General features: G+C 37.6%; 1 protein-coding gene across 2 annotated transcripts in view; it reads left to right on the forward strand.

The window, feature by feature from the left end:
• The first annotated feature begins 2,727 nt into the window (after window positions 1-2,727).
• pkn2b (protein kinase N2b) overlaps window positions 2,728-12,009 on the forward strand; it is a 44,637-nt gene continuing 35,355 nt past the window's right edge. The window contains exon 1 of one of the 2 annotated variants that reach the window (XM_060867790.1): window positions 2,728-3,181. In XM_060867790.1, the coding sequence (XP_060723773.1) occupies window positions 3,161-3,181 (21 nt within the window). In that variant the 5' untranslated portion in view covers window positions 2,728-3,160. The remainder of the gene's footprint in view (window positions 3,182-12,009) is intronic. The other variant, XM_060867789.1, reaches the window with a different exon arrangement.

Consider the following 12,009-nt stretch of genomic DNA (forward strand, 5'->3'; position numbering starts at 1 on the left):
CAAATGAAGCTCTTCTTGTTTACACCCACATTAAGGTCTATTGTTTTGATTAACACCAAGACACATTACTTTAATCACAGAGTTTCTTTAGTCTGTTATGTTGGCTAAACATGTAAAATATTATACAATTTACCTTTAAACACTTTATCTGACATTATCCTAATTTACAGTTCTGTTTATATATTACAATTTGATAGGCCAATATAATAGGTTCAAAATCACTTAAGTTCCAGCTTTCTTGTTTTGTAATCATGTACAGTGGTCGGAATGATTAATTGACAGATGTTATCAAATAAGGAGGAAGTGTTGTTGCGTGAGGGAGGGCACAGAATTGTTGACATGGTGGACTACAAAGACTCAGCCCTTAGACAATCATAAACCCTAGTGTGAACATAACCCAAAACACACACTACGAAAATCAGCAAACTTCAAACTTTATGTTGTACTGTACCTGCTGTGTTTAATAATTTTTTTATATTGAATTAAGACTGGGGGGCACTGTGGCTTAGTGGTTAGCACGTTTGCCTCCCACCTCCAGGGTTGGGGGTTCGATTCCCGCCTCCGCCTTGTGTGTGTGGAGTTTGCATGTTCTTCCCGTGGCTCGGGGATTTCCTCCGGGTACTCCGGTTTCCTCCCCCGGTCCAAAGACATGCATGGTAGGTTGACTGGCATCTTTGGAAAATTGTCCGTAGTGTGTGATTGTGTGAGTGAATGAGAGTGTGTGTGCCCTGCGATGGGTTGGCACTCTGTCCAGGGTGTATCCTGCCTCGATGCCCAATGATGCCTGAGATAGGCACAGGCTCCCTGTGACCCGAGGTAGTTCAGATAAGCGGTAGAAAATGAGTGAGTGAGTGAATTAAGACTAAAAATTTTGTTGTAACATCAGTGTTACTTTACAGCATGACAAGGTCACTTTATATTCATGTGGAGTAAGAATTCATGAGGATGAAATAATTAAATAGCAGCTGAAACTACATACCTGCAATGCTTAGAGTTATGTTATCAGAGATTAGCATAGGTGAGGTATGATTTGGCTGTAATACAGTATTGTCACATTTACAATGTAACTTCACATTTACAATGTAAACTTGCATGTTTGGTTTGGTATTGTAGTGAAAGCCAGACCTAGCTTTGCTAGACAATCTAGGACTTTTCATCAAAGAGTGTGCCAAAGAACCACCTACGTTACCAGATAGAGGTCACATTACATTAACCTCTTAAAAAATAAACAAAAATAATTGTGTTTCTGTGTACCCACTGGAAACCTGCATACAGAAATACACAGAGGTACATAGAAGTTCTGAAGATTCTGAAGGTTGTGGCCAGAAAAGTATTATCTGATTTTACAGGACACATAGTGGTTCATTCAATCATTTATCTTCGATTACTGCTCTATCCTGGTCAAGGACATGTTGTATCAGAAGCATATCTTGGGAATACTGGACATGAGGTAGGAATACACACTGGACTGGACACCATATCTTGACAAGGCAAACTCATTCACACCAAGGAGGAATGTTGGAGTTAGTTGGTAACTCACACTCATGAGTGTGACATTATGTCATATGAAATTAAAGAAATACCAAAGCAAACATTTGGTGTTACAGCTATTTAATAATTTGCAGTAACATTTTTATAAAGTATTTTATTATTAAAAAATAAATTAGTGTAAACATTCACAGACGATCTGAGGTGAGATGAACTGCTAGATGTCTTTCGGTGGAATTTGAGTGAAATCTGCGAGGGGGCTTCAAACATTTTTAAGCATTATTACACAAGTGATGTAATATTACTTTTATACAGAAGTTTTATACGCAATTACTATTGATTAAATGACAATTCAGACACAATAAGCAGAAATAATGTTTGCTCAACGAACAAGCCCTTCGGCCTAGCAAGCCAGCTGACGGTGATTTGTGTTCCCTTAAACATGCAAAAATGAAATTGGCTTCTATTTCTCTTTTCATCTTCATGTAACGAAGTTTCATATTTTAAGTCAGAAAATATATTGAATAAAACTATATCGTTTGCCATGTTCACCAATGATGAACAACACATGTGCATTGTTACTAGTACTCTGGTGCTAGAACCGGAAGTTTACATGGAGAACTCAATGCAGTGACAAGTAATAAAACGTCCCAGTGCAATTAAACACAACTGACCAGAGATGGGAGTAATTCACACGTGCAAGTCCGAGTCAAGTCTCAAGTCATGAATGTCAAAGTCAATTCGAGTCTTTTTTAATATTTGTCAAGCAAGTCTCAAGTCTCAAATTTGCGACTTAAGTCTGACTCGAGTCAAGTCGAGTCCCCATCTCTGAATCATGTAATTCAAGTCCGAGTCAAGTCTCAAGTCATAAATGTCAAGTCAAAGTCAAGTCGAGTCTTTTTTAATATTTGTCAAGCAAGTCTCAAATAAGTCTGACTCGAGTCAAGTCATATGACTCCAGTCCCCAATCTCTGCAACTGACAGATGGATAAATATGAATATAATTTTAATTTGGTTGGTTTCAGTGTTCTTTATCACTAGTTTAACTAACGGTTACTTCTGGGTCAGGTGTCAGAGGTTAAAGCTACAGTGCTCAGGGCTACTTAATGTCTATTCGATATAGATAGTAACGGTTTGGGAAAACAATGGCGTCAGGATTGTCCACACACGTTATATGCTGTGGTTAGAACACAAATCCATTCGGATTAGCCTTCAGCTCGTGTCTCCTCCTCTACATGGAGTTTCTGATCACGTGACCGAAAGTGGCCGATTTGGGCTCGCGCACAGGGAGAGCGTTTCCAAAATAATATCAGCCTACATTTCCCAAAATTCAATTTTACTCGCAATTTTTAATGACATTTCGTTTCGGGCTGAGCGCGTAGTTGTTGTTGTTTTTTTTAGTTAAATTTTTTTTATTTATTTTTTTTTTAGCATTATACATTCTGGTTATACTAGAAGAATTTTGGCGCACCAACTTTAATAAGCGACCGACATGGAAATTGGGAAGCTGGGACCGAGCGGCGGAAAAGCCACACAACAGAGAGCTAATTCAGTTCTCTAACGCGGAAAATAAACGATCTCAGGGGCAGAGGTGGTGGATTTTTGACGACTTCTTGGGACATTCTGCCTCCTGTTTGCTGTCCCGAGTTTTTGATTCAAAGTTGAGGGCAAAATGGCGGCCGATTCCGTGCAGGTAAGAAAAACTTTACATTTCTGTCTCCAAAACTACTGAGTTTCTTAGTAACAGCGCTTATGTACATTTTTAAAGCCTTTGCTCTTTGTCGAAGCTTTAATAAAGGGTTTTCCTTGTATCGATTTTACATACGTTAAGAGATTCCCACTGGAGCTTAAGGCCTTTAGGAAATAACTGCAGAATCCCAAATGGAACGATGTTCCCTACATAAGTGTTCTACATAGTGTGCGAATGAACGGCGATGTACAGCCTATACAGCACGCGCCTAGTGTACTAGGAAGCCATTTGGGATTTAACCAATGAACTAGAAATCCAACTGTTGATTCAGGTTTAAGAGGGAGTTGGTTTTTTTTTCTTTTTCTTTAGTCCACAGTGTATTGATCAAGAATGATATAATAATATAAATAGAATTGAGCTGTGCATTTTATTAATAAGACTTCATTCAAAAAGTACAAAGGAATTGTGTTAAAAACAGTTGTAGCTTAAATGTGGAATGGGAAACAGATCCAGTCAAACAGAACACTGATTTTTGTTCTTATGGTTTTTATAGGAATTATAGGAAAATGTTAGTTATCTGGGTTTTTTTGACAGCAGAGCTCCATGCTGTCCCACCCATTAGCTGTACTGGCTGATTCTTTATGGCTGAGGTAATGTTAATGCTCCAAAGCCCTGGATACATAACACACACACACACACACACACACACACACACACAGTGAGAGAGTTTATGTGCCTCAATCACACCTCTACAAATAATTCTGGATTGATTTCCAACCCATAACAATTAATAACAGCTGCCAAATGAATAGGCTTAACAGCATTGACTTCACTGTTTCTCAAGCATACTGCAAAACACAATAGTTCACTTATGTAGAACGATTTGTAGTGCTTTAGGAAAATGAACCACTAAAACAGAAACATTTTAGAAAATTTGAAAGTCACTCAACAGGAAAAAAAAAAGTTAAACGCAGCATTAAACAATAATGAGATTAACACAGGTGTCCAGGAAGGGAAATGCAATGTTTATGGTCTGATTAAAGCCTAAGGGTTCACCTCCATATTACTGTTTCACAATCAGACTGAGCCACGCATGGTATATCGCTACGTTTGTCAGTAATATTAACCAAGCCAGGAAAAACACCATACTAAAAAGCAGCTTCCTAAAATCCACCCAAGAGACATACAGGGATTTAAGAGTCTGTGTAAAGTATGACATGGTCTGTAATTGTGTCAGAATTTTGCCAGTTTGTGCTTTTGTAAGTTGTTACGTTAGTGGTGAGGTGGGGAACTCAAGTCCAGATCTATTATTAGCAGAATATCCTGTAGCACATCATGCTGCCAGCTCCCCTCTAAGCTCCCGAACAATGTTAGAATACAATAAATGCTTAACTGTATGAGTCATTCTATAAAACACATGATTTCCCATGCTGGTTTGAATACTGATGATACAGCTGGACTGATTCAGGTTGTAGGCTAATCGACAACTTAACAGCTGTGTTTAGTTAGATACTACATACTCTATATTTATACAGCTGATTTAAAAAATTTGAGGAGTTTTAAAAATGAATATGTACAGTATTGAGCATGTTACCTACTTTTTACAATAGAACAGATTTTCCATGAGTGTTAATGCTTGCACTTAAGCACAGATCAAAACCACCAGAGTGCCATCTGAACCTAACACAGATCATCAGTCGTGGAGCCTTTGCTATCTTATGTGAATGTCTTGTCGTTCCTGCAAATGTTTTTGGGATTCTACATTTCAACAAGGTTTTTGCTGAAAGGATAATGAAAGAATTTTCACTTGTAACCTCAGACTTTTGCCCTGCACTGTAATGCTATACGGTAAAAACTGAAACAAATGCCGCTGGTTCTGTTTAAACAGCCCTTTGCTGATATGATATTAACTTAAACAATATGACCATGTGTAAATAAAAGTAATATTGGTATAGATTAAATGTAATATGTCAATAAGCTTGAACGCTTTCAACTCCTAAAGCCTAAAAAGCATGCGTTGTGCACAGATGAGGCATGTCGATATTCGCTTTCTAGTCTTAAACCGTTTTAAGATTGTATCATGTCATTTTAATATTATGAAGTCTTATTGAATATTGAGAGAGAAATGATACCATAATATACCTTACTGTAAGCTTGTATATAATCTGTATTTTTCTTCATTATAATGACTGGATGAAAGGTTGCTAAAATCTATCTTGGTTGTTTTATTGTTAACTAGTGATGCAGCTATTTAATTATTTATGTGATTTTGCAATTGCAGATGTTAAAGCAAAATCAAGCAAACTTTGTGATATTTGAAGGAGCATTTTCAAAAGTATTGCACAGTACGAAACGATTTTTCACAGAATTTGGTCGTGTAACATTTTGTGCTTGCAGTTTCAATATGCAGTTTCATGAAGTTTTGTACAAAAAAAAGCACAATTACTCAAGCTGTAGAAAAAAAAAGCTGCAGCATAATGCATTTTTGGCCACAACAACCACAAGAAAATGACCAGAAGTCCTGAAGGAATTGTTTTTAACTATTTGTTCTGGCAAACAATGCCTCAAATATTAATTTAGGAATAAATAATAAGCAAAAGAAAACAAGGTAGAATGAAAACCATATGAAAAGCTTTTCTGGGTAGATGCCACTCTATTACTAATAATCAACATATTAAACACATTATAACGCATCAACTTGTCTCCAGCAGACCGTATGGTTAAAGAACTCACCAGGTTCCAAATATGATAATATTAATTCAGTGCTGATTTTATTTACTGTATTATTGAATGGGAGATTTGTGTGCTTCTACAGAACGTGTTAATATCTGAAATTCCTGTTTGTAACATTGCATACACTAAACTAAGTCTTATCCCTCCTGGTCACACCAACAGGTTTTCTCTACTCAAGTCAGCATGTGAGCAATGCTAGCTAGTGGACCGGAGCGGTAGAGGAAGCAGAGCTCAGCAATAGTAACACATTTTAGTAATTCAGCAGTTTTACAGTATCGTTGGACTTGTTTCACTAATTGCTAACACTGTTCCAGAACTCACACAGGCATATACACCAGAACATTTCCTATTCAGGTGCTCACTCATGTAAGGTATTGTGTTGTGTCAGAAATAGTTATGTTCACATGGACTCCACTGGATATTACTGAGTCTCCAACCTTCATATGGTTTTATGTAGCATCTTGATATTGTTTTAGGTGCCAGAACAAATCATTAAGGGTGGAACATAAGCTGCGTCCCAAACTATAATATTGTAACTGGCATCTCAAATGAAACACTTTTTTTATTTTTTTTATTTATTTATTTATTTTTTAAACTACTACCTGGATGTAGCTTAAAGTCAGTGGCAAATGATATCAAAGGCCCATAATATATAATGTGACACTGCTGGATTTTTAATAATGTTGAAACAGTGATCGGATAATTACACTTATAAGACGCCCACCAGCACTGTCGTTTCAGCCTCCGGTAGCCCTCCAACCCTTCCACTACTAAGCAAAGCTGTGAGTGTAGAGTGCATTTTTCTCAGTTGGATAAGCTCATTATCCGGGTGCTGGAAGTGCACCACTTCTTGTTGGGGTTTTCACTGTAAACACTCTACTCACTATTTATACTGCAGATTAGCGCATAATTATGTAATTTGGGACGCAGCTCCAGTCTGTGGACGTTTTGGGTTTATTAATAAATGTGTCAGTCATCATACAGCTTTTGTATTACTTCAATTATTCAATTTGTTGAACTGGTACCTAGTTTATAAAATATCAGTCTTTTTTTTAAGCAAAATGTGTTTATGATGCTTTAATCCCATTTTACAGGCTTTCTTTTTCTCCCGAATATCATCTGTAGCACCATTTAATACAGAAATGCACTAATACAGCATAGGTCAGTGAACTGGGATGAAAAATGTCAAATTAGGAGTAGTACTGATTCAGCGTTTCATGCAGAAACAACTTCACCTCTAAATGTTGTATTATTTATTCTCCCTATGCTAAATATCATATCTCGTGTAAGTGCCCTCAAGTACAGGCCGATATTTAGGTCATATTGCTGTGTAATGTTCAGGACTCATTAATGTGACTTCTTACTATCATGTCCATATTGTTAGTTTTCTTAAGAATTTTTCAGTGATTACTAAAATAATGGTATAATTTATAATAGTTATTGGATAACAGGCTTTAACATGAATAAACTAAAATAAAATTGGGATTAATGTCAAAATCTTTTGTGACGTCTTTACGGCACTTATTTGCTAGTTTAAAGTCTGTAACGTTGTCTGTAATTCTTAACGTTGTCTTAATGTTGCAGACCGCAAACACTTTGTCATGTTAAGAATCATTTCTCACTTCATTAGAGTTTTACACTTTGATGCTGGTTGACCCGATGGAGTTTTATTTCTCACCTGTGCGTTTGGTTCGTCTTGCAGTGCCGCTGTAGTAATGTACATGTGAACCTGAATGACAGTAACAAACGGTTTAGTTTAGACCGGATACAACAGCAAGAGCAGCATTGTTCTCATACTCAGTTGTGTACTTTATGCTTATCTGGAAGATTAAAAACATCTACTAGACAGCAAATTTGACACCCATCGTCCCTGTCTGTCCTGTTTTCACACTGAACTGTAAGGTTTAGCTAGTTCATGTGCTGAGATTAATCATAATAGGAAAACCGGGTAGCATTATTTTATTTGTGCTGTTTAGAACAAGATGGAAGTGTGAGGTTTGAAGCACAAGTTTTACACAGCGTGATGTTGACAAACTGCCCCTAACTATTCACATCGCTATTGTACCACTTGTGCCCCTTTTCCACCAAAAAGAACCGGGTGCTGGTTCAGAGCTAGCACTGGTGCTGGTTCAAAGTTGGTTCCACTGGCGAGCCTTCTAAGAACCGGTTTGTCTTTCCACCGGCTAGAGAGCCATCACAGAGCCGAGTCTGACGTCACTGCATACGTGTCACGTGTCCCGGCAACTTTAGCGCAGCAGCGGCAAACACAAACACATCAACAATGGCGGATGTTGCTTTACTGTTAATGCTCATGGCTTTGTGAACCTACATTAACACCCAAACGTGGCGAATCCAACATGTACGTGCAGCTCCATGTAATCTGTATAAACGGAGGTTGTTATCGAGAAAGTAAATAACGTCATTTTATTATTAACACAGAAAAAAGTTTAGCCTTAGCATGTAGCTACCTACTATCATGTGTGCTGATAATGTATCATATTGCGGTAAAGTAAAAGTATTAAACATTAGTATACTTAAGGTACATTATCAAATGCGCTAACAGTAGCCCCGCCCACAGCCCCTGACACAAGCGGTTCTTAAGTCTAGACCAACAACGTTTTGGTGCTACTTAAGAACCACTTTTCCTGGTTCAGAGCCGGTGCTTTGGCTGTCGGAAAAGAAAGAACTGGTTCTAAATTAGGCTCTGGCTCCGAACCAGCACTCAAACTGCCTCGGTGGAAAAGGGGCATTGATGCAGAGGGGGTTTACAGGGACACTCCAAACCTCCACAGTGTCTGACACATGTGGCAGCTAGACATGTGGTGATACAAATATTCATGTTGCGATAATTGATGAAGCTTTTCACGGTATAGGGCATTATCATGGTGTTGAATTATATCACAAAAACTCGAGTGGTGTTCTCTTATTAACAATAATGAAACTATCTGGGAAAGGTAGCGTCACTAACAAATGCTTTTTTTTTGGCTTTTGGCTTGGTAGCATTCAGTTCGAACATTGATTACATGCTCTATGTTGATGCTCCACACATGCAGCATGTCTGTGGTTGTCTGGAGTCTGTGATGATGTGGATGGTGAAGCTGATGTATAGATGACCACTTCCTCCACTGCTGGGCTGCATGTGGTTGCTGCATCTCATTGTCTCTGAGATTTATGCTTACCAACTTCCACTTTTACACTGTTGTACAGTTTGGATATTTCTGTGTTTGAAAAAAGCTTTTAGGAGGGAGCTTTATTAAGTGGAACTGACTTCTTCAGCAGTTTCTGAAATCCTAGTCAACATGTGCGTTGGTCTGATTGATATTTTTGCCCCTATGAGACGAGGGTCCATATGTAGCCTGACATTGCGATGTCTCTTTGGCTGAATGTTTGCTTTAGCTAAAGATAAACAAGCACTGCTGGAGTCGTGGCTACTCTGTAACATTGAGAAGAAGAATTTTACTTCATGCCTCTGAAAATTAAAATGCGAGATGCACACTTTAGCATAGCTAACAAAGGTCTATCAGTAAAAGAAAAAAAAAACTTTTCAAAAATACTCAATATTCAAAAACATGGAAAAATGAGAAGTACAGTGCTGCACTGGCTAATTATGTGTTCCCATGTTTCGCTGCCACTTTCCGTCCCACATGTCTTGCACAAAAAGAAATTGTTTTTGTCCGACAATTATTATGGAACCCCAAATATTTCTAAACCTCCAGCATTACCTATTCTAAAAGGGCGTTAAATCTTCGTCTTCAGCATTCCTCTTTCTACCGTGCTTCTCCTCCATGTGAGAATTGTTGACATGTCTCTTTTATGCATCAGACACGCTGTGCCATTTTAGGTTGATGGGAAAAGAATCTAATGTGTCTTATAAAAATCAAATTTTCAATCTGTAAATATTCACAGTATTATAGTCAGGACTCAGCCCGGGCTTTTGGCCATGTCCGTCTGTTTATGTCATGTGTCTGCCCCGCCTTCGTTTACTCCTCCCCATCTCTACACACCTGTTCCCTATGTATTAATCGTCGTGTCTATTTAACTGTCTATTTAAATGCGGAATCATCGTCAGTGTATACGTCAGTGTATTGTCAATGTAACATCAGTGTATCCTCGTTCTTTTTCCTGTTTAGTTTTCGTCTTTGTTCCTGTTTTATGTCTTATTAGTTATTAAACCCTGTTTATTTGAAGCTATCCTGCGTATGGGTCTGTCTTCCTCCTCCTGTTGTGACAATTATAAAGTGCCCACAATAATAATATCGTGCATTTTTATTACTGAGATATACCACAAATACTGGCACTGACTAAGTTGCAGTCTTTAACAGCAGCACAGCTGAAACTGTAATGTAACTATGTGCCTCTCTGTGCAGGGGCTTTAAAGACACAGCTGCGGACACAGCTAGGGACAGGAATGGGCTTTATCTGACGTTTGTTTGAGAAAGAGAAGGAGGGGTGGAGAGAGCCAGAGAACGACTTGAGCCTTAGGATAGAAAGCATACTGTGATTGGGGTTGAGCGAGAGACCCGGACTGCTGGAGGACAAGGAAATTAATTATTTAATGTTTCTTACAGGTGATTTGTGTGTCTCTGAATGCCTGTGTGTGTATAAGTGCAAGCGGGGCTAAGCTGTAATTAGAAGTTGTTATGAGCTGTTATGGAGGTCATAAGGATTCAATGTACAAATTGAATGTAAATCTTTCTTGGTGAAGAGAAAAGGGATTCACATTTGCCTCAGTGTTTTTCCAGAGAATAATATTTGACAGTTGACTGATTTGACAAATAAAGCATAAATTAACGTTCAATTTTGTTCTGAAAAGAACTCTCAATTTTACAAACCTGTAAAAGTCTGTGTTGTAAATAGGGTTGCAAAGGGCTGGTAAATTTCTGGAAACTTTCCACGGGAACTTAATCTGGGGAATTTTGGAAATATTCAAAATTGGAAACTTTACGAAAATTTACGGGAATTTATGGGAATTAATTGGAAATGTATATAAACTATATTATATACAAACATAAATAAACATTTTGTTTGGTCATAAGCAGACATGCATGCAAGGTAATACAAATTTTAAAAATGACATCTTGACTGATTTAATTGTAATTAGGACTTTATTGATTATTTCATTGAGAAACACAAAAGCATAATAAACATTATTATGCTTGTAATAAACATAAACTTAATAATAGTAATAAACATATTAGAGGATTTTTTTTTATTTCGGGGGAGTGTGTGTGTGGGGGAGGGTCATCAAATTATCTGTGCGTGTAGTAACACTCCTAATTTACTGCTTATTAAGAGTTAGTAAGGTAGTTATTAAGTTTAGGTATTGGGTACCATTAAGAATGTAGAATAAGGTAATGCAGAATAAGGCATTAATACGTGCTTAATAAGTAGTAATAAATAGCTAATATTCTATTAATATTCATGCTAATAAGCAACTAGTTAAATGACCCTAAAATAAAGTGTTACTGTGCATGTTATGGAAGAATGCAAGTACATGCAGGGGGTGTGGCCTCAATGGCATGTAGGGGGTGTGGCCTCAATGGCCCTCCAGTAAACAGTGTGCTGTGTGCAAGTGACCAAGGAATGCAGGGTACAAATTCAACTTAAATTGCATAAAATCTTGTTGTTTTAAACAAAATTATGCTGTTAAGATTTTTTTAACTACATTTAAGTTCCTTGTTATAGGCACCTCTGCATTTTTTTTTTTAAAATTCCCAGTTTATTCCCATATATTCCCGTTAATTCCCATGGAAAGTTTCCAGCCTTGAAAATTCCCGGAATTTTGCAACCCTAGTTGTAAACTTCTATCACGTGTTCTTGAGCTTTATTATATTATTACGTGTTGTCGAAGAACTCTGATGTCATGACGATCAAAAATGGCATCTTTGCCTGTGTTGCAAGATCCTGTTCATTGCATATTTGGGCTTTTTTGAGACAGTTGTATACTCTGGTTGTACTGTATGTCCTGTTTGTACTGTCCTGGTTGTACTGTATGTCCATTACCACTGAAACCTGGAGAAATGAAACCCATTTTTATTCAAAAAACCCTCTTTTTAGCAGAGTATCCTTTGATGGTGGACAGTGTGTGTGATTGAAGA

Source organism: Tachysurus vachellii, chromosome 4 (genome assembly GCF_030014155.1).
Source record: "Tachysurus vachellii isolate PV-2020 chromosome 4, HZAU_Pvac_v1, whole genome shotgun sequence".
Taxonomy (NCBI): domain Eukaryota; kingdom Metazoa; phylum Chordata; class Actinopteri; order Siluriformes; family Bagridae; genus Tachysurus; species Tachysurus vachellii.